We start from the raw sequence: 23,612 nt of genomic DNA, 5'->3' as shown, positions 1-23,612 counted from the left end.
ATTACCAAAATGTGACATAGAGACACAAAGTGAGCAAATGCTGTTGGAAAAATGGCACCACCAGTAGACTTGCTTGACACAGGGTTGCCACAAACCTTCAATTTGTTAAAAAAAAATATATGTATATTATCTGCAAGGTACAATAAAGTGAAGTGCAATAAAGTGAGGTATACCTATACATCCTGCCTCAAAGTAGAAATCCTATTTAGATCACCTTTACTTTATATCAATGATATATTAATAGTTTTCTGTTTAGGGTTCTTACATTTTTTATTATACTTATTATTAGGTATATGATGTTTTGATGATAACGTATATAGCATATTTTTTAGTTTTTAATTTTATAACTTTGCAGACACCGAAAAATGTTAGTGGAATTTTTTTTTTATTAGTTTCTGCTTTATAACAAAGTGAATCAGTCATACATATACATCTGTTCCCACATCCCTTCCCTCTTGCGTCTCCCTCCCTCCCACCCTCCCTATCCCACCCCTCCAGGCAGTCACAAAGCACCGAGCTGATCTCCCTGTGCTATGCGGCTGCTTCCCACTAGCTATCTACCTTACGTTTGGTACTGTATATATGTCCATGCCTCTCTTTCGCTTTGTCACAGCTTACCTTTCCCCCTCCCCATATCCTCAAGTCCATTCTCAAGTAGGTCTGTGTCTTTATTCCTGTTTTACTCCTAGGTTCTTCATGACATTTTTTTTTCTTAAATTCCATATATATGTGTTAGCATACGGTATTTGTCTTTCTCTTTCTGACTTACTTCACTCTGTATGACAGACTCTAGGTCTATCCACCTCATTACAAATAGCTCAGTTTTGTTTCTTTTTATGGCTGAGTAATATTCCATTGTATATATGTGCCACATCTTCTTTATCCATTCATCCGATGCTGGACACTTAGGTTGTTTCCATCTTCGGGCTATTGTGAATAGAGCTGCAATGAACATTTTGGTACATGTCTCTTTTTGAATTATGGTTTCCTCAGGGTATATACCTAGTAGTGGGATTGCTGGGTCATATGGTAGTTCTATTTTTAGTTTTTTAAGGAACCTCCATACCGTTCTCCATAGTGGCTGTACCAATTCACATTCCCACCAGCAGTGCAAGAGTGTTCTCTTTTCTCCACACCCTCTCCAGCATTTATTGTTTCTAGATTTCTTGATGATGGCCATTCTGACTGGTGTGAGATGATATCTCATTGTAGTTTGATTTGCATTTCTCTAATGATTAATGATGTTGAGCATTCTTTCATGTGTTTGTTGGCAGTCTGTATATCTTCTTAGGAGAAATGTCTATTTAAGTCCTCTGCCCATTTTTGGATTGGGTTGTTTGTTTTTTTGCTATTGAGCTGCATGAGCTGCTTATAAATTTTGGAGATTAATCCTTTGTCAGTTGCTTCATTTGCAAATATTTTCTCCCATTCTGAGGGTTGTCTTTTGGTCTTGTTTATGGTTTCCTTTGCTGTGCAAAAGCTTTGAAGTTTCATTAGGTCCCATTTGTTTATCTTTGTTTTTATTTCCATTTCTCTAGGAGGTGGGTCCAAAAGGATCTTGCTGTGATTTATGTCATAGAGTGTTCTGCGTATGTTTTCCTCTAAGAGTTTGATAGTTTCTGGCCTTACATTTAGGTCTTTATTCCATTTTGAGCTTATTTTTGTGTATGGTGTTAGGGAGTGATCTAATCTCATACTTTTACATGTCCCTATCCAGTTTTCCCAGCACCACTTATTGAAGAGGCTGTCCTTTCTCCACTGTACATTCCTGCCTCCTTTATCAAAGATAAGTTGGCCATATGTGCGTGGGTTTATCTCTGGGCTTTCGATCCTGTTCCATTGATCTATCTTTCTGTTTTTGTGCCAGTACCACACTGTCTTGATTACTGTAGCTTTGTAGTATAGTCTGAAGTCAGGGAGCCTGATTCCTTCAGCTCTGTTTTTCGTTCTCAAGATTGCTTTGGCTATTCGGGGTCTTTTGTTTTTCCAAACAAATTTTGAAATTTTTTGTTCTAGTTCTGTGAAAAATGCCAGTGGTAGTTTGATAGGGATTGCATTGAATCTGTAGATTGCTTTGGGTAGTAGAGTCATTTTCACAATATTGATTCTTCCAATCCAGGAGCATGGTATATCTCTCCATCTATTTGTATCATCTTTAATTTCTTTCATCAGTGTCTTATAATTTTCTGCATACAGGTCTTTTGTCTCCTTAGGTAGGTTTATTCCTAGATATTTTATTCTTTTTGTTGCAATGGTAAATGGGAGTGTTTTCTTGATTTCATTTTCAGATTTTTCATCATTAGTGTACAGGAATGCCAGAGATTTCTGTACATTAATTTTGTATCCTGCTACTTTACCAAATTCATTGATTAGTTCTAGTAGTTTTCTGGTAGCATCTTTAGGATTCTCTATGTATAGTATCGTGTCATCTGCAAACAGTGACAGCTTTACTCTTTTTCCGATTTGGATTCCTTTTATTTCCTTTTCTTCTCTGATTGCTGTGGCTAAAACTTCCAAAACTATGTTGAATAAGAGTAGTGAGAGTGGGCAGCCTTGTCTTGTTCCTGATCTTAGTGGAAATGGTTTCAGTTTTTCACCATTGAGGACAATGTTGGCTGTGGGTTTGTCATATATGGCCTTTATTATGTTGAGGAAAGTTCCCTCTATGCCTACTTTCTGCAGGGTTTTTATCATAAATGGGTGTTGAATTTTGTCGAAAGCTTTCTCTGCATCTATTGAGATGATCATATGGTTTTTGTCCTTCAATTTGTTAATATGGTGTATCACATTGATTGATTTGCGTATATTGAAGAATCCTTGCATTCCTGGAATAAACCCCACTTGATCATGGTGTATGATCCTTTTAATGTGCTATTGGATTCTGTTTGCTAGTATTTTGTTGAGGATTTTTGCATCTATGTTCATCAGTGATATTGGCCTGTAGTTTTCTTTCTTTGTGACATCCTTGCCTGGTTTTGGTATCAAGGTGATGGTGGCCTCGTAGAATGAGTTTGGGAGTGCTCCTCCCTCTCCTCTGTTTTGGAAGAGTTTGAGAAGGATAGGTGTTAGCTCTTCTCTAAATGTTTGATAGAATTTGCCTGTGAAGCCATCTGGTCCTGGGCTTTTGTTAGTTGGAAGATTTTTAATCACAGTTTCAATTTCAGTGCTTGTGATTGGTCTATTCATATTTTCTATTTCTTCCTGAGTCAGTCTTGGCAGGTTGTGCATTTCTAAGAATTTGTCCATTTCTTCCAGGTTGTCCATTTTATTGGCATAGAGTTGCTTGTAGTAATCTCTCATGATCTTTTGTATTTCTTCAGTGTCAGTTGTTACTTCTCCTTTTTCATTTCTAATTCTATTGATTTGAGTCTTCTCCCTTTTTTTCTTGATGAGTCTGGCTAATGGTTTATCAATTTTGTTTATCTTCTCAAAGAACCAGCTTTTAGTTTTATTGATCTTTGCTATCGTTTCCTTCATTTCTTTTTCATTTATTTCTCATCTGATCTTTATGATTTCTTTCCTTCTGCTAACTTTGGGGGTTTTTTGTTCTTCTCTAATTGCTTTAGGTGCAGTGTCAGGTTGTTTACTCGAGATGTTTCCTGTTTCTTAAGGTGGGATTGTATTGCTATAAACTTCCCCCTTAGAACTGCTTTTGCTGCGTCCCATAGGTTTTGGGTTGTTGTGTCTCCATTGTCATTTGTTTCTAGGTATTTTCTTATTTCCTCTTAGATGTCTTCAGTGATCACTTCGTTATTGAGTAGTGTATTGTTTAGCCTCCATGTGTTTGTATTTTTTACAGATCTTTTCCTGTAATTGATGTCTAGTCTCATAGCATTGTGGTCGGAAAAGATACTTGATACAATTTCAATTTTCTTAAATTTACCAAGGCTTGATTTGTGACCCAAGATATGATCTATCCTGGAGAATGTTCCATGAGCACTTGAGAAAAATGTGTATTCTGTTGTTTTTGGATGGAATGTCCTATAAATATCAATTAAGTCCATCTTATTTAATGTATCATTTAAAGCTTGTGTTTCCTCATTTATTTTCATTTTGGATGATCTGTCCATTGGTGAAAGTGGGGTACTGAAGTCCCCTTCTATGAGTGTGTTACTGTCGATTTCCCCTTTTATGGCTGTTAGTGTTTGCCTTATGTACTGAGGTGCTCCTATGTTGTGTGCATAAATATTTACAATTGTTATATCTTCTTCTTGGATCGATCCCTTTATCGTTATGTAGTGTCCTTCTTTGTCTCTTCTAATAGTCTTTATTTTAAAGTCTATTTTGTGTTATATAAGAATTGCTACTCCAGCTTTCTTTTGATTTCCATTTGCATGGAATATCTTTTTCCATCCCCTTACTTTCAATCTATATGTGTCTCTAGGTCTGAAGTGGGTCTCTTGTAGACAGCATATATATGGGTCTTGTTTTTGTATCCATTCAGCCAATCTGTGTCTTTTGGTGGGAGCATTTAGTCCATTTACATTTAAGGTAATTATTGATATGTATGTTCCTATTCCCATTTTCTTAATTGTTTTGGGTTCGTTATTGTAGGTATTTTCCTTCTGTTGTGTTTCTTGCCTAGAGAAGTTCCTTTAGCATTTGTTGTAAAGCTGGTTTGGTGGTGCTGAACTCTCTCAGCTTTTGCTTGTCTGTAAACGTTTTAATTTCTCCATCAAATCTGAATGAGATCCTTGCTTGGCAGAGTAATCTTGGTTGCAGGTTTTTCTCCTTCATCACTTTAATTATGTCCTGCCACTCCCTTCTGGCTTGTAGAGTTTCTGCTGAGAGATCAGCTGTTAACCTGATGGGGATTCCCTTGTGTGTTATTTGTTGTTTTTCCCTTGCTGCTTTTAATATGATTTCTTTGTGTTTAGTTTTTGACAGTTTGATTAATATGTGTCTTGGTGTATTTCTCCTTGGATTTATTCTGTATGGGACTCTCTGTGCCTCCTGGACTTGATTTACTATTTCCCTTCCCATATTAGGGAAGTTTGCAACTATAATCCCTTCAAATATTTTCTCAGTCCCTTTCTTTTTCTCTTCTTCTTCTGGAACCCCTATAATTCGAATGTTGGTGCGTTTAATGTTGTCCCAGAGGTCTCTGAGACTGTCCTCTGTTCTTTTCATTCTTTTTTCTTTATTGTGCTCTGCAGCAGTTATTTCCACTATTTTATCTTCCACCTCACTTATCCGTTCTTCTGCCTCAGTTATTCTGCTATTGATCCCATCTAGAGTATTGTTTATTTCATGTATTGTGTTTTTAATCGATGCTTGATTCATCTTTAGTTCTTCTAGGTCCTTGTTAACTGTTTCTTGCATTTTGTCTATTCTATTTCCAAGAGTTTGGATCTTGAAATAGAATCTTGGATCATCTTTACTATCATTATTCTGAATTCTTTTTCAGGTAGACTGCCTACTACCTCTTCATTTGTTAGGTCTGGTAGGTTTTTATCTTGCTCCTTCACCTGCTGTGTGTTTTTCTGTCTTCTCATTTTGCTTATGTTACTGTGTTTGGGGTCTCCTTTTTGCAGGCTGCAGATTCGTAGTTCCCGTTGTTTTTGGTGCCTGTCCCCAGTGGCTAACGTTGTTTCTGTAGGTTGTGTAGGCTTCCTGGTGGGGGGCGACTAGTGCCTGTGTTCTGGTGGTTGAGGCTCGATCTTGTCTTTCTGGTGGACAGGTCCACGTCTGGTGGTGTGTTTTGGGGTGCCTGTGGCCTTATTATGTTTTTAGGTAACCTCTCTGCTAATGGGTGGGGTTGTGTTCCTGCCTTGCTAGTTGCTTGGCATAGGGTGACCAGCACTGTAGCTTGCTGGTCGTTGACTGAAGCTGGGTGTTGGTGTTGAGATGGAGATCTCTGGGAGATTTTCGCCACTTAATATTATGTGGAGCTGGGAGGTCTCTTGTGGTTCCGTGTCCTGAAGTTGGCTCTCCCACTTCAGAGGCACAGCACTGACTCCTGGCTGCAGCACCAAGAGCCTTTCATCTACCCGGCTCAGAATAAAAGGGAGAAAATGTAGAAAGAAAGAATTAGTAGAAGAAAGAAAGAGAGAGAGAGAGAAAGAAAGGAAGAAAGAAAGAAAGGAAGGAAGGAAGAAAGAAAGGAGGGAGGGAGGAAGGATGGAAAGAAAGAAAGAAGGGAGGGAGGGAGGAAGGAAAGAAAAAGAGTGAAAGCAAGAAGGGAGGGAGGAAGGAAAGAAAGAAAGGAAGAAAGAAAAAAGGAAAGAAATAAGGAAAGAAAGACAGGAGGGAGGGAGGGAGGGAGGGAGGGAGGAAGGAAAGAAAGAAAGGAGGGGCGGAGGGAGGGAGGGAGGAAGGGAAGGTAGGAAAAAAATAGAGAGAAGATAAAGTAAAATAGAATAAAGTATAAAATATAGTAGTGTTATTAAAATAAAAAAGTAAGTATTGAAAAAAAAAAACAGATAGAACCCTGGGACCTATGGTGGAAGCAAAGCTATACAGAGAAAATCTCACACAGAAGCATACACATACACATTCACAAAAAAAGAAAGGGGAAAAAAATCGAAAATCTTGCTCTCAAAGTCCACCTCTTCAATTTGGGATAATTCGTTGTAAAAAGAGGAAAAGGGGAAAAAGTCTGAAATCTTGTCCTCAAAGTCCACCTCCTTAATTTGGGATAATTCGCTGTGCACTCCACATATGCAGGGCACATCAAGTGGACCGTGGAGCTTTAATCCGCTGCCTCCGAGGCTACACAGAGAAATTTCCCTGTCTCTTCTCTGCTGTCACAGCTCCCAGGTCTCAGCCTTGGACCTGGCCCCACCTCTGCGCGTAGGTCGCCGGAGGGCATCCGTTATTCGCTCAGCCGCTGATTCGGGGGCTCTGGCTCACTCAGGCCGAGGGGAGGGAGGGGCACGTAGTGCGGGGCGGGCCTGCGGCGGCAGAGGCCAGCATGGTGTTGCACCAGCCCCAGGCACTCCGTGCGCTTTCCCCGGGAAGCCGTCCTTGGGTCCCGGGACCCCGCCAGTGGCGGGCTGCACAGGCTCCCCGGAAGGGGGGGTGGACAGTGACCTTCGCTTGCACACAGTCTTGTGCCAGCGGCAACAGCAGCCCCAGCGTCCCACGCCCGTCTCTGGAGTCCGCCTCTGGAGTCCGCGCCCGTCTCTGGAGCTACTTTTTTTTTTTTTAATTTTATTTATTTATTTATTTATGGCTGTGTTGGGTCTTCGTTTCTGTGCGAGGACTTTCTCTAGTTGCAGCAACTGGGGGCCACTCCTCATCGCGGTGCGTGGGCCTCTCACTATCGCGGCCTCTCTTTTTGCGGAGCACAGGCTCCAGACGCGCAGGCTCAGTAATTGTGGCTCACGGGGCTTTGCTCCGCGGCATGTGGGATCCTCCCAGACCAGGGCTCCAACCCATGTCCCCTGCATTGGCAGGCAGATTCTCAACCACTGCGCCACCAGGGAAACCCTGGAGCTTCTTTAAGCAGCGCTCTTAATGCCCTCTCCTCGCGCACCAGGAAACAAAGGGGAAGAAAAAGTCTCTTGCCTCTTCAGCAGCTCCAGACTTTTTCCCCGGACTCCCTCCGGGCTAGCCGTGGTGCACTAACCCCTTCAGGCTCTCTTCCTGCCGCCAGCCCCAGTCCTCTCCCTGCGCTCCGACTGAAACCCGATACCCGAGCCTCAACTCCCAGCTCCGCCCTACCTGGCTGGTGTGTGCCTGAGGGCACCGATCCTCTGTGCCGGAATCTCTCCGCTTTGCCCTCCACACCCCTGTTGCTGTGCTCTCCTCCGCTACTCCGAAGCTTTTCCCCTCCGCCACCTGCAGTCTCCGCCTGCGAAGGGGCTTCTAGTGTGTGGAAACCTTTTCTCCTTCACGGCTCCCTCCCACTGGTGCAGGTCCCGTCCCTATCCTTTTGTCTCTGTTTATTCTTTTTTCTTCTGCCCTACCCAGGTATGTGGGGGAGTTTCTTGCCTTTTGGGAGGTCTGAGTTCTTCTGTCAGCGTTCAGTAGGTGTTCTGTAGGAGTTGTTCCATGTGTAGATGAATTTCTTTTTTTTTCTTTTTGTGGTACGAGGGCCTCTCACTGTTGTGGCCTCTCCCGTTGAGGAGCACAGGCTCCAGATGCGCAGGCTCAGCGGCCATGCCTCACGGGCCCAGCCGCTCCATGGCATGTGGGATCTTCCCGGACGGGGGCACAAACCCGCGTCCCCCTGCATCGGCAGGTTGACTCTCAACCACTGCGCCACCAGGGAAGCCCCTAGATGAATTTCTGATGTATCTGTGGGGAGGAAAGTGATCTCCCCGTCTTACTCTTCCGCCATCTTCCTCCGTCCCCCCGTTAGTGGAATTTTTTAAAGTTTGGTCTCTTATCTGGCAACTCTTCTAAAAACTAACTGATATTCTAATAAGTTATCTGTAAATTGTTTTGGATTTTCTGTATCCTTAATTATATCAAATATGGAAAGTGACAGTATTATTTTTTCCTTTCTTATCCTTATATTTCTGATTTCTTTTTCCTGCCTTACTGCTAATGCCATTTAATACTTTTACTAACATGTTGAATAGAAAAGGTAAGAGTTAACATTCTTATTTTGTTCCTAATCTTACAGTGGACATTCTCCACATTTCACTATAAATAGGATGGTGGCTCTAAAGTTTTTTGTAGTTTCCCTTTGCTATGAGTTTTTAATCATACATAATTATTGAATTTTGTCAAATGTTTTATCTGACTATACTGATATCATATACATTTCTCCTTTATTTTATTGGTGTGGTGCATGACATTTATTGATATTTGAATGTTAACTCACCTTGCATTTCTGGAGTAAAACAGCTTGGTAGGAATTCACACATTCACTCACTCACACTCTACATTTGATTGTCTAACATTTTGTTTATGATTTTTGCTTCTGTATACATAAGGGAGATGGGCCTATTTTCTTTTCTCATAATTGTCCTTTTAATTAGTAAATAGTATATAGAGGGTAGAGATTTAAAAGACCTCTTAAAAGGTTTTCTTCTTGTGTGATATAATACAATACAGTATTACTCCATTTTAAAAAATGACCTTTTTTATTTTCAAATAATTTCAAACCTGCAGAAAAGATACAAACATAATAGAGTTCCCTTTACCTCTCTCCCAGTTTTTCCTACTGCTAACATCTTATACTACCATAGTATATTTTTCAAAATTAAAAAGCCAACATTTATACATTACTGTTAACTAAACTTAAGACTTTTTTTGGATTTCACCAGTTTTCCCGTTAATGACCTTTTTCTGTTCTAGGACCCAATCCAGTGTATCACATTCCACTTAGTTAGTTGTCATGTCTCCTTAGTCTTCTCTGGTCTATGACAGTTCCTCATTCCTTCCTTGTTTTTCATGATTTTGACAGTCTTGAGGAATATTGGTCTGATATTCTCAATCTGGATTTGGCTGATGTTTTTCTCATGATTAGACTGGAGTTATAGGTTTTGGCAAAGAATACCGCAGAAGCGAAGTAACCTCATCACATCATTAACAGAGAGTATGTAGTGTCTCCGTGCCATCACTGGTGATGTGAAACATCATCACTTGCACACATGGTGTTTGCTAGGTTTCTCCACTGTAAAGTTACTTTTTCTCCTATTTTATACTCTCTTTGGAATTCAGTCATTAAGGCCAGCCCAGGACTAGACTTAAGGGGAAGATTAAGCTTCACCTCCACCTCCTTGGGGAGGAGATGGATGCCGGGGGTGAGGTTACCTACATATGGAATTCTTTTTTTTTTTTTTTTTTTTTTTAAGTTTATTTATTTATTTTTTTAATTAGTTTCTGCTTTATAACAAAGTGAATCAGTCATACATATACATCTGTTCCCACATCCCTTCCCTCATGCATCTCCCTCCCTCCCACCCTCCCCATCCCACCCCTCCAGGCGGTCACAAAGCACCGAGCTGATCTCCCTGTGCTCTGCGGCTGCTTCCCACTATCTATCTACCTTACGTTTGGTAGTGTATACACATCCATGCCTCTCTTTCGCCTTGTCACAGCCCACCCTTCCCCCTCCCCATATCCTCAACTCCATTCTCAAGTAGGTCTGCGTGGAATTCTTATGTTGGCAAGATTTGCCTTCTCCCTCCCTCCTATTATTTATTTATTTATACACTCATTTATTTACTCCATTATGTTTTAATATGGATTCTTTATAATCTATATACATAATTACAACCTTAAAAACCTCTGGTTCCCCCACTGACATATAAACTTTTTGAGGAAAGGCTTTGTTTCTTTTTTATTTTTGTACACTCTATGCGTTTAGCATAGTCCCCTAATTTATAGTGGACTTCCAGTAATTATTTTTTAATGGATATCTTTTCACTTCAACTGAAAAGTACCCTTTCCTTATATAATAGCACTCTAAATCCAAAATAAAAGTAGATTTTAAAATAAGTAAAAGTAAACTCATGCATGATCACACTGTAATAAGTATGTAAAAAAGCAAAGGGTACTGCAGAAATAACTTAACCATTTGAGTTGGATGTGTCTCCAAAAAATATTGAAGCCACGTTTGGAAAGAAATTACAGTATTTGACAAGCCAAGGATATGACCTGCTGTGTGCTTTCTCTTTTTTGTTCAGATCACCAAAGGAGATTAAGACCCCGTTTTCTCCCTTCTCTGGAAAATTATCATCTGATGCAGTCACTCAGATAACAACAGAAAGTCCAGGAAAAGCCATGTTTTCATCTGAGATTTTTGTTAATGCTGAAGATCGTGGACATGATATTCCAGAGCTCAGTACACGGAGGTTGGGCAAAGTTCCTGTTAAGTTTGCTTCATCATCTTCAGTCCAACAGATTACTGTTCCTCATGGCACAGATGGTAAGAGAATTTTAGATCATATTACCAACTTTTGTATGTAATTAACTAAGAAATTTCTTGATTGGGTCTTTCTAGTTAGAAAACCTAATTTTAACTTTAAGCATTAGGTTGTACATGATTATATCATCTTTTATTTACATAGCTATGAAGAGAATATAATTTATTATGTTTTTACTTCAATTTCTAGTGAAGTCAACAACCTATGTGAAACTCATGCTACTTGTGGTTGACGTATTTTCAACTCATAATACTTGTCATAAGAATGCAAGTAGTTCATGAAAACATAAAAACTATAGAGGTTCAATTTTAGGGAGGTAGATAATTATTAAGGCATTGTTTGTTTTACTATTGTTTTGCATGATACAATGAACAGATAGCAAACACAATAGCAGTCTATTTCTTGCTCAAGAAATGTTGACCAGGGACCCAGGTTGACTGTGACCCTGCTTTCTTTAAAACATGGAACCTTGGATTCATCATCATAGTCAACTGGAAGCGACGAAAAGCATGGAGGAGCACATGTTGGGAGGCTTTTATGGGCTAGCCCTAGTTGTGGCCCACATCACTTTCCACTGACTAGGAATAGTTTAGTTGTGCTTTCCAGGATGAAGAAGAAATGAGTTTTGGTGAACAGCTAGCAATCTTTACCATAAGGTCTACATTTAGAGTGTTCACATGCTATCATGACAGTGATATTTTTATAGTGCTTATACTATATAGCATTCAAAATTATAGCAAGTTATTTTCTTTTTCAGACCAGTAACTGGAAAGTTAAGTTCCCATTCTACCTCCAAATGAGGGTGGGAACTTTAAATTACTAATTTTAAAGTATTCTGTAGTTTGTACAAATCTATTCAAAATATATTTTAAGCTTTCCTACTTATGCAAAAAGTTTATCTGTCTGTAGGTATAAATGGAATATGTCTAAATGTATGAAGAAAATTGCTTAGTTCCACATTTAAATTGCACTGACTTTAATTTGAATAAATACATTTATATGTTGAAATGGTTATAGTTCTTTTCTTTTTTAAAAATTTTATTTATTTTATTTTTGGCTGTGTTGGGTCTTCATCGCTGCGCACAGCCTTTCTCTAGTTGCGGCAAGCGGGGGCTACTCTTCATTGCGGTGCACGGGCTTCTCATTACGGTGGCTTCTCTTGTGGAGGAGCACGGGCTCTAGGCGCGTGGGCTTCAGTAGTTGTGGTGCATGGGCTCAGTAGTTGTGGCTCGCGGGCTCTAGAGCGCAGGCTCAGTAGTCATGGTACATGAGCTTAGTTGGTCCGCGGCATGTGGGATCTTCCTGGACCAGGGCTGGAACCCGTGTCCCCTGATTTGGCAGGCGGATTCTTAACCACTGCGCTATCAGGGAAGGCCGAGATGGTTATATTTCTTATACATTTTTATTGTGAAATAAAATTATGCCCCCCAAATGTAGAGTCTAATAAATATCACAGAGAACACCTTTAATGTGTCAGTTACCTATTGCCACCGTGATACTGTATAAGAACCTCGAAAATCTCAGTGCTTTATAGCAACAGACATTTGCTTTCCTTACTCATGGGCTTATGAGTCAGTTGGAGTTTGGCATCAGGATGCAAAAATGGTTTGGGTCTGTTCCACATGCTTGTACTGAAACCCAGGCTACTCTGGGCTATGTTGTTTTCATGTTGGTAGCAGAGCACAGGAGAGGAAATCCAACTGTAAAAGTGTATTTTATACCTCTTCTGACAGCAAATGGATCAGTCTATATGGAGGCCACAGTTCATGTTTTTATCTTTACATATAGGTACTTGGTAGAAAGGACTCCTTTAAAAGATAAATATTATTTGGTTTACTAATAAAATATTATTTTTAACTCTGTGGATTCAGAAGTAAAAATTTTAAAAATATTTTAAAAGTATACAGAATAGTATGTTGAATTTATGACTATGTGTCCATTGCTCTGAATTAACAAATTAAGAGTAATACGTTATATGTTTATATTTAGTTCCATTTTCAAGTTTTTTTAAGAAATAAATTTTATGGTTGGACTTTTCTTCTTTACCCTTCTCCAGTCCTTTCTTTCCCTCCCAGGAACAACCATTATTTGCTGAATAGTCGCTTCTTCCCCCAGAGTAGGCAATCCAAAGTAACTTTAAGACTTGTGCATCCAAACATAAAGTTGTTGAGAATTTCAAAAAGCCACTTATCTTGTCTCTGAATTCTCCATCTCCACATGGTAGCCATTCTTGCTCTGGGTCCATTGTAATTCTGCCCAATTGTTGTTGTTCATTTTCTGCAAACTTTGAACTAAATGGTAAATTTAACCATCACTACCAAGCTTTATATACACTGGTGGAGGAAGAAAACTAATAAATCAATATTCTAACAATAATGACTACAGCAACGTCCAAGTAGAAGTAGAGGCTACAGCCTATTTTTTCTGTTATTTAAATTCTTCCCTCCTCTATACATTTCTTCATTCTCCTTGAACTCAGCCAGGTTCTCATTGGCTGGGGTTTTACCTGATAGGTTGGTACAAGTATTCCTAAGTAGTCTAAGACTTTGCTAGCCCTGCATAGGTTTAAGGTAATTTTTTGTTAATTTCTATGACCAGGCTTGGTAAAGTGGTCCCCTAGGTGTAAGCCATACTCCTATTGACTTTCTTTTTTTAAGGTAACCTTATTTCTCCCTGATAGTTAAGGTCAATTGTAGTTTTAGTCAACACTATGGCATCCTATTCCCTGTATTGTTTCAGTGACATGAAGAATGTAAAATGGCTAGATGGCTCCTGTCTCCTGGTAGAAGTGCCCCTCCCTTATTTCTAAGATCTTCCATCAAACAAAGCAGAATCACAGAGATAGAAAGCAAAAGATTTTAAAGGCTTCTGCCTTTGTTCCTAAATACACGCATTCTGTCTGTGGGATAGGCAAGTACCATATATGGTTCTGAGCACATGCCATATTCTGTAAGCTAGCATTTTGACCTCAGAAAGTGATGCCTCCCAGCTTGTGCCATAACAGTTATCAGTAAATTGTTCACTCATTTTTTTTTTTTTGAGTTTACCATAGTTATGGGTGATCAGGCTTGTGATGAGAACAGTGACTCCCTTTAAGCATCAGCCTTTTGTCTCATTTCCTTCACTATGAAGTCAGTTCCTTGGTTGGAAGCAGGGTACTAATAATATGGATTCCATGTCAAATCATCAGAATGATGGAGTGGTCAAGGATGGTAGCACAATTCTAAGTAATGTAAAAGTTGTTATTGTGTCCAGAATGAAGGGGATCTCATTCTTTTCTGGGACTATCAGACTCTGTCTAGAGTATTCTGATTTTTATAAACTAGACATGGGCAACTAGGAGTCCATCTCTTAGCGGTAATTACAGGATGCAAGAGAAGACCATGGTCTATAAGGATAAACTGAAGAAGCTGTTGTGTTTAATCAGGAGAAGTGGTAGCTATCTACAAAATTCTATTTGAATGAGCAGTACAACCCCATAAATACTCAGGAGTAACCTAAACAAGAATTTTATAAGACTCATGTGATGGAAATACTAATCCTTTGTGTAGGCATAGAAAAGGACAGTAGACTAAAAGAAGGGATGGGATATTTCTGAATGGGAAAATTGAATATTGTAAAGATGTCATTTATTCCCAAATGAATTTAAACTCTAACGTAATTCTACTAAAAAATTCTAATGGAATTGTTCTTTTGAACTTGTTTAATGGATCTTAAATTTTTTCAGGAAGAATAATAAAATACTGGAAAAGAAGAGTAATGGGGAGGATAAAGTTTAGCAGCAGCCAGTGGAGTGTTTTAATGGGATGCCTGGAAGTTGCAGACATTATTCTCACCCTTGACCTATGGGCCCAGACTTAGTCATATGTCCATACATGTCTGCAAGGGAGATTGGGAAGTACAGTGTACAGATGAGCAGTATGTACCCAGCTAAATATCAAAATGCTGTTACAGAGAGAGAGTTTCTACCATATCATGAAAGAAAAACAAGTATATAGAAAAAGATTTCAGGGACTTCCCTGGTGGCACAGTGGTTAAGAATCCGCCTGCCAGTGCAGGGGACACAGGCTCGAGCCCTGGTCCAGGAAAATCCCACATGCCTCGGACCAACTAAGCCCATGTGCCACAACTACTGAGCCTGTGCTCTAGAGCCCGTGAGCCACAACTACTGAGCCCATGCTCCACAACTACTGAAGCCTACGTGCCTAGAGCCTGTGCTCCACAACAAGAGAATCCACTGCAATGATAAGAGTGAGAAGCTCGTGCACCACAACGAAGAGTAGCCCCCCTCTCCACAACTAGAGAAAGTCCACGTGCAGCAATGAAGACCCAATGAAGCAAAAAAAAAAAAGAAGAAAAAGATTTCAACTTCTATAATAATCAAATTGCTACCATGTCACAGACATTTTAGAAAGAATTTTAGCAGTTAGTATTTAAAAAAAAGAAACTTTATAAATGACATAATTTTTCACTCTGAAATCAGAAAATTTATGTGAGATGGGGCAGCAGGGGAGAATGGGTATGCTATAAACAGGAAGTCTTTATTTACAGAATTCTTTATTATTGAAAATTTAATTCAGCCTAAATTTTTAACATTATGAGAAGGGTTAAATGCACTTTATCTGTAGTATAATGATAAAAAATGTGAAGATAGGAAATAAAATGAATCTTTTATTAATGTAAAGTAGAAAAACTGAATTCCAAATTATACATACTATACACAACTATGTAAGCAAATAAGAAATACAGAGGAAAGACCTGTAGAAATACATTAAAATATTAATAATAGTTATCTTTGAGTGGTAAGGCTTTGTCTTTTTTATTTCTGTGTATTTTTTTAATATTGAGAATTTATACTTTTATAATGGAAAACTTATTTTGAAAATCTGCCACATAGAAGAGAATTAGATTTACTTTCTATGACTCTGGAGGGAGAACCTCCAAAGATCAGTAGTAGGGGTTAACAACGACCAGGTTTGGGTTCAATATAAGATAGATAAGATAAAGTGTTTCTTAGTTAGAGCCATCTAAATATGGAATAGATTGCTAACAAGTCATCTTCTCAATGGATCCTACCCTTACCACTCTATTTAAACTGCATCCTGTTGCAATTTCCCAAATACTTCTAATCTTCCTCAGCATTTTCTAATTCTTTTGTGGGGGGGTGGCTGTTTTGGGTCTTTGTTGCTGCACACGGGATTTCTCTAGCTGTGGCGAGTGGGGGCTACTCTTTGTTGCGGTGCACGGGCTTCTTATTGTGGTGGCTTCTCCTGTTGCGGAGCACGGGCTCTAGGCGTGCAGGTTTCAGTAGTTGCAGCACGAGGGCTCAGTACTCACAGCACGAGGGCCCTAGAGCACGTGGGCTTCAGTAGTTGTGGCATATGGGCTCAGTAGTTGTGGCGCTCGGGCTCTAGGACGGGCGGGCTTCAGTAGTTGTGGCACATGGGCTTGGTAGTTGTGGCACGCACGCTCAATAGTTGTGGCGCATGGGCTTAGTTGCTCCACGGCATGTGAGATCTTCCCAGACCAGGTATCGAACCCGTGTCCCCTGCATTGGCAGGCAGATTCTTAACCCACTGCGCCACCAGGGAAGTCCTGGTATTTTCTTATTTCTTTTTTTTTTAAAGAAGATATTGGAGGTAGGAGTTTATTAATTAATTTACTTATTTTTGCTGTGTTGGGTCTTCGTTTCTGTGCGAGGGCTTTCTCTAGTTGTGGCAAGCAGGGGCCACTCTTCATTGCAGTGCGTGGGCCTCTCACTGTCGCGGCCTCTCTTGTTGTGGAGCACAGGCTCCAGACGTGCAGGCTCAGTAGTTGTGGCTCACGGGCCTAGTTGCTCCGCGGCATGTGGGATCCTCCCAGACCATGGCTTGAACCCGTGTCCCCTGCATTGGCAGGCAGATTCTCAACCACTGCACCGCCAGGGAAGCCCCGTATTTTCTAATTTTTTATGTCACTAATAATTTATAAAAATACTAGATGATTTACTTACTTAGTATGCTAATTGTTTACTATATATCTCCCTCTTCTAGAATGCTAGTTTACTGATATATTCCAAGAATCTTGACCACTGCTTGGCACATTAAAGGTACTTAATATATGTTCAGTTAATTAATAAATGTTTTCTTATTAATTATTCTGATCTTTATCTCCTTAGGCCAACCTTTACTGTTGCCATATAAGCCTTCTGGTAGTACGAAGATGTACTATGTTCCCCAATTAAGACAAATTCCTTCATCTCTGGATTCCAAGTCAGACACCACCATTGAGAGCTCACACTCAGGTATTATGCAGAAATTATTCAAAATTTTATTTTTTGAAATTTCATTTGTGGATTGGCTGTTTAATTCTGGATGACATATGAAAGCTCAGGGCTATTTAATCTTTAAGTGAAACATGGAGCTTTTCATGACTCAGTCTCTGGTTCTGATAGGTGAGTTATTTGGTCAGATGTATTGTGTGCACTCAAACATTTGATAAATATTTGAAGAAAATTGTATGAACAGTTACTTGTTTGGGTTAGTGGGCTCCATCTAGGACAAAGGTTTCCAAGTTTTCTCTGTTCACAGTCACCTTAGTGTTTGGGTGATTTCTTTTCTCATCATCATGGGGATATAAATCATCAGCAGCATATAAATACGTGAAGTACTTTTTCAGATACTAAGCTATTATGTTATTAGAACATAAAAATATTTACCGTTTTGATCTTACAACTTAATAAACAAAATATTTTTGGTTTTGTGTTTGAAAGAAAACATTTTACTTTGTTCATAAATATGCATAATTACTTGCTAATGAGATATGTTTGGCTATTAGGGCACAGTTTCTCAAACCTTGAGATGAAATTGGACACAACCACCCTCATTTATTGCTTTTGTTATAGAAACTGTCAAAAATCCAACTCTGCAGAGATACAGACAGCAGCATTGAAAGGAATGTAGCAGTATCTAATGTTGGAACTTTAAACTATCTTTAGCTATTAGTTTTTGTCCTGTACACCAGATATTAAATATCACTGTTTCCCTAGAATTTTAAAATATCCCACAGCATCCCTGTGAGATCACCACAATAGAACTGCAGATTTAGAAAATGAATAGCATCCCGTAGAGGAACTGAATAAATATTTTCTGTGGAAAATTATGAGATAAGGATACTGAGTTGGTATGGTGTGGGGTTTTGATTGTTGGGATAACATATTGATTGGTCCACAGGCGTTGAGTCGGTTCAGTTTAGATATAAATTGTTCATGATTTGTCATAAGATATCTTTATAGGTGTAGAAATTAAAAAGAAAGAAGTTGTCCCCGGTCTTACGCAGATTTTCTGTTAATTTTAAGAGGACCCAACTAGTATCTAATAGTAACTGAGTTAAAGCCCCTGGTATAATTGCTCCTGATTTCCCACTGTGATGCCACTGAAAAAAAGAACCACAAAATGCTCATATGTTAGGATTGCTTATTAAGCCTGTAACCAGGAACTGGAAGAAATTTTCACTACCTGCGTGGCTATGATTTTAAAAACACACTTAATGGCTACACAAGCTTACTTAATTGATTGTAGGTAGGAAAATCTTTTATATCAGTCTCACTTTCAGCCGCCTAGTTCAGAAGACAGAATGTACTAATAGAAGTCTAATCAGGTGTTCCAATATTTTTTGAGGCCTCCTGTGTACTTCTATTCATTTACATCCTAACTCTTCCCTTTGGAGACATTAACTTTGAGAAAAATTAGACAGTAGTGGGAAGAGAAAATGACTCAGGGATGGTACATTGTATCCTGAGAAATACTGTCCCTATAAATAAAGTACTGAATGCATCAATTAGACAAGAAGAGATCTGTTAGCTATATACACTTGAGGTTGTCATTTTTCATGTTCTGCATCTATTCTGAGAGTGAGGGAGTTGACAGTAGAAAATAATAGTTTCTTAGACCAGTAGAGCTGTTCTAGATGAAAGCCTAGGAATTGTTCTGATAGATATTGTCTGTTAGTATGTTGTGATTCTATAGGTATTAGAAAGATCCAACTAGAGTTTGGGGCCAAGGGCAAGTCATAAACCATTGCAGATATTTGGACCAAATAATTTCTCTTCAGTTGAGAATGAGTAAACAATTGAACTCATAAAATTCTTTTAAAAACAAAAACAAAGGGACTTCCCTGGTGGTACAGTGGTTAAGAATCCGCCTGCCAATGCAGAGGACATGGGTTCCAGCCCTGGTCCGGGAAGTTCCCACATGCCACAGAGCAACTAAGTCCGCGTGCCACAACTACTGAGCCTGTGCTTTAGAGCCTGTGAGCCACAACTACTGAGCCATGTGCCACAACTACTGAAGCCTGCACGCCTAGAGCCCGTGCTTCGCAACAAGAGAAGCTACTGCAATGAGAAGCCCACGCACTGCAACAAAGAGTAGCCCCCACTTGCCACAACTAGAGAAAGCCCGTGCACAGCACTGAAGACCCTACACAGCCAAAAATAAAAATAAATAAATTAAAAACAAAACAAAAATGCAAGGCAAAGGTAATCTTGCAAAGAAAGAGATAGATGTTAGAGATTTACTCATTAGGTCAAGTAACACTCTTAAGTAGTAACAGGATTTCATTTATATCTGAGAGTAAGTTCTGTGAATATAGGTACGATAGATGTTAGAGATTTACTCATTAGGACAAGTAACACTCTTTTTTTTTTTTTTTTTGCGGTATGCGGGCCTCTCACTGTTGTGGCCTCTCTCGTTGTGGAGCACAGGCTCCGGACGCACAGGCTCAGTGGCCATGGCTCACGGGCCTAGCCGCTCCGTGGCATGTGGGATCTTCCCAGACCGGGGCACGAACCCGTGTCCCCTGCATCGGCAGGCGGACTCTCAACCACTGTGCCACCAGGGAAGCCCCAAGTAACACTCTTAAGTAGTAACAGGATTTCATTTATATCTGACGGTAAGTTCTGTGAAGTTAGGTACTATGTCTTTTTTTTTTTAAGCCATTTTATACCTCATACCAATATGTAATTTAGATGTTATTTTTATATTCATTTAAAGACATTTAAATACTTTATGTACTAATACTTACTGTCAACAGGAGCAAAAAGCCATGGGGAGAGAACTGGCTAGGATTTTAAAAACAGAGTGAGGAGTTAATAGCAGAAAAAAATGGTGGAGTAAAGACCTCCAAAATTTTGCCCTGTAATAAAAGCAACAGAATTTTGGCAAAACTTTATGGAAAACTTTTCCAAAACTCTGGAAATTAGCCAAAGGCTTGTAGCTTTTGTGGTAAGCATTTATTCAAGAAAAATGGCTGAACCTTGATAAGAATAGTAGGCTTGTGGCATTTTAACTTGCCCTATTCTCATTGCCACACTCAGCTCAGTGATAACCTTGAAAAATATCAGCCTTCATTCCCAGGACTGGAGGGAGCAGAACAGAGCTGGACCTCTTTCAAAATTTCATTCCCAAAGAATTGTCAGTATTTGACCTGTCTGATGGCGCTCTGGAAGACTCCACTTAAAAGGCTTATCTTTATTTGACCTTACTCAGAGCTATCCAGTGTGTATGAGCCTCTGTGTCTATGTGTGAGGTGTTTGTCAAAAAACACTTACAGGCAAGTGTTTTATTTTAGTTTCTTAAATATTTATTTATTTTATTTATTTATTTTGGCTGCGCCAGGTCTTAGTTGCACCACTCAGGATCTTCATTGCGGCATGTGGACTCCTTAGTTGCAGGACCTAGTTCCCTGACCAGGGATTGATTCCGGGCCCCCTGCATTGGGAGCTCGGAGTCTTACCCCCTGGACCACCAGGGAAGTCCCCAGGCAAGTGTTTTAATGTCACAGTGCATGAGGCAGTGGATAACACTTGAGACAAACGATAGACTAACCAAAAGCTTTAACGGAAGAACTGAGGATGAGATGTCCATAGATATTTTGAAAAGCATTAACATATTCCTAGGACTCTAGAAGACCACAGATGTGCACAGGCCTGAGTGCATGCTGAGGAAAGACCTGAGAGGGACCTACCCTTTACTTTGGCTGCCCTTGAGGCTCTGGGCAAGAAGAAAAGGAAGGCTAAGGCAGAATTGGTAACTCCCTGCCCTCAGTGTTGATGGCTATGTGCATGTAGTCCCTCGGCAAAGACTGGGAGATTTGTTGTTTCTAGATGTTTAAGGATATCTCCATCTAGGTGTTAGCTGACCACTAAGCTAGTTGAGTGGCAGCTTCCGTAGACTTTATATAATTTGTTCAGAAAAGTTACTTTAAAAAAACAGCATAAAGCAACAGCAGGAAACCCTAGGGAGGTAGTAGACTCTGATTTCCAGGGTTGTCACATTATTTTTTTTAAGATGTCCAGTTTTCAACAAAAAGTTACAAGATATGGAAATTCAAAATAAAAAATATATATATATGGTCCATACAAAAGATAAATAGCAGTTTAGAAACTGTCTGTGAGGAATCTCAGACATTGGACTTACTAAATGAAGACTTTAAAATAGCTATTTAAAATATGTTCAAAGAACTAAATGAAACGATGTCTAAAGAAGTATAAGAACAGTGTCTTACCAAATAGAGAATATCAATAAAGAGAAATTACAAAAAAGAACCAAATAGAAGATCTGTAGTTGAAAAGTACAATAACTGAAATAAAAAATTGACTGGAGAAAGCTCAGTATCAGATTTGAGCAGGTAGAAGAATGAATCAGTGAACTTGAAGATAGGCCAATTGAGATTATCCAGTGTGAGAAACAGAAAGAAAAAAGAATGAAGAGAAATTAACAGAATCTCAGAGTCCTATGGGACACCTTCAAGCATCCTATTATACACATAATGGGAGTTCCAGATGAAGAGACAGAAAAAGAGACTGAAGGAGTATTTGGAGAAATAATGGCCTAAAATTTCACAAATTTGATGACTGCTGTTAATCTGCACATCCCAAAAGCTCAAGGAAGTCCAAGCATGATACAGTCAAAGAGATCCACATCTAGATACATCATAAGCCATCAAATGACAAAAACAGTGTTAAAGCAGCAAGAGCAGAGTTATCATGTACAAAGAATCTTCAATAAGACTAATTGCTGATTTTTCATCAGAAACCATAGAGGCCAGAAGGCATTGCAATGACATATGCAAAGAGCTGAGGAAAGACACCTGCCTACCAAGTATTCTGTACCTAGCAAAACTACCCTTCAAAAATGAAGGAGAGATTAAGACATTCTCAGATAAACAACAGTTGAAAGACTCCACTGCTAGCAAACTGAACCACAGAAAATACTAAAGAGATTCTTTTCAAGATGAAATGGTGGACACCAGACAGTAACTTAAATCCACATGAAAAAAGTACTAAAGGTAACTACATAAGTAAATACAAAAGACAGTATAAATGTATTTTTGTTTGTAATTCAGTTTTTCTCCTATATGACTTAAAAAGACAAATGCAGTATAAGCAAGTCCCAAATACATAAAGAAAAACTAACAGAATTAAAATGAAAAAACCTGACACTATTTTTTTAAATAAATTTATTTATTTATAGTTTTATTTTTGACTGCGTTGGGTCTTCGTTGCTGTGTGCAGGGCGGGCTTTCTCTAGTTGTGGCGAGCAGGGGCTACTCTTAGTTGTGGTGCGCGGGCTTCTCATTGTGGTGGCTTCTCTTGTTGAGGAGCACAGGCTCTAAGTGCATGGGCTTCAGTAGTTGTGGCTCTTGGGCTCTAGAGCGCAGGTTCAGTAGTTTTGGCGCACGGGCTTAGTTGCTCCGCCACATGTGGGATCTTCCCAGACCAGGGCTCGAACCCGTGTCCCCTGCATATGCAGGTGGATTCTTAACCACTGTACCACCGGGGAAGTCCAAAAAACTGACACTATTAAAGGGAGAAATATTTCAAGCCAGCAAAAGGTCATATATTGTATAATTCCATGTATATGAAATGTCCAGAATAAGCAAATCCATATAGACAGAAGGTAGATTAGTGGATGCCAGGAGATGTTGGGGAGGGGAAAATAGGGAGTAACAGCTAACGTATACAAGATTTCTTTGTGGGAGCATGACAGAAATGTTCTGGAATTAGATAGCAATATTGGTTGTGAAAATACTAAGAACTAGTGAATTGTACAATTACTTTAATTGGTGAATTTTATGTTTTGTCTCAATTTTGAAAAAAAATGGGGGGGCAGGAATGAACATATGAAGGAAAAGACTGCCTAAAACTGTAAAGATTTGGTAACAGATTTAAAATACATTTTGCAGGCAAGAAAGGGTGGAATTAACATAAAGGAAGTTAAATTAGTGATGAGGACAAATCTGAGAGTCTGCAAAATTACAGAGGAAAAAGAAGAAAATGAAAATGCTGTGAAAGATGATGAGAGACATAAGAAACATAGCTAAGTAAACCAAACCAAGAACTATATCTGTAGCTGAGGAAGAAAGTAATATTCAAACACTTAATTGACTAAAACATCCCTCTCCTGAAAAGGGGAACACTATATGCAGATTGAAAGTTGTCATAAAAATTCAGGGAAAAATCAGAGACTGAGATACATATCAGAAAAAGATTTTTGAGTCAAAATAAAAAGAAAAAAATCCCATAAATACACAATTTAAAAAAAAGTTAAGAGAACAAAATTTATTCTATCAGGTTTATTTAAAATAATAAATGTAAAAATAATGGAACCAAATCTGTATTTATGGGAAAATTCAAGGATTTATGGACCCAGTGCATTTTCATTAAGCAATGTGACAATGAAGAGACATTTTCACAAGTACACAGCAGCTAGAAAGTATATTCAACCTCTGTACCTTCTTGAAAAATTCACT

General features: G+C 39.2%; 1 protein-coding gene across 7 annotated transcripts in view; it reads left to right on the top strand.

The window, feature by feature from the left end:
• The window catches only part of ALMS1 (ALMS1 centrosome and basal body associated protein), a 255,741-nt gene that overhangs the window by 152,883 nt on the left and 79,246 nt on the right, over positions 1–23,612 (top strand). For all 7 annotated transcript variants that reach the window (XM_081253571.1, XM_081253572.1, XM_081253570.1 and 4 more), the window contains 2 exons: positions 10,584–10,825; positions 16,981–17,106. In XM_081253571.1, coding sequence (XP_081109697.1) covers positions 10,584–10,825; positions 16,981–17,106 — 368 coding nt within the window. The remainder of the gene's footprint in view (positions 1–10,583; positions 10,826–16,980; positions 17,107–23,612) is intronic.

Source organism: Mesoplodon bidens (assembly GCF_964165515.1).
Source record: "Mesoplodon bidens genome assembly, chromosome: 14".
In the NCBI taxonomy this organism is placed as follows: domain Eukaryota; kingdom Metazoa; phylum Chordata; class Mammalia; order Artiodactyla; family Ziphiidae; genus Mesoplodon; species Mesoplodon bidens.
The sequence above is the reverse complement of the archived record's forward strand: the minus strand, read 5'-3'. Positions and strand labels throughout refer to the sequence as shown.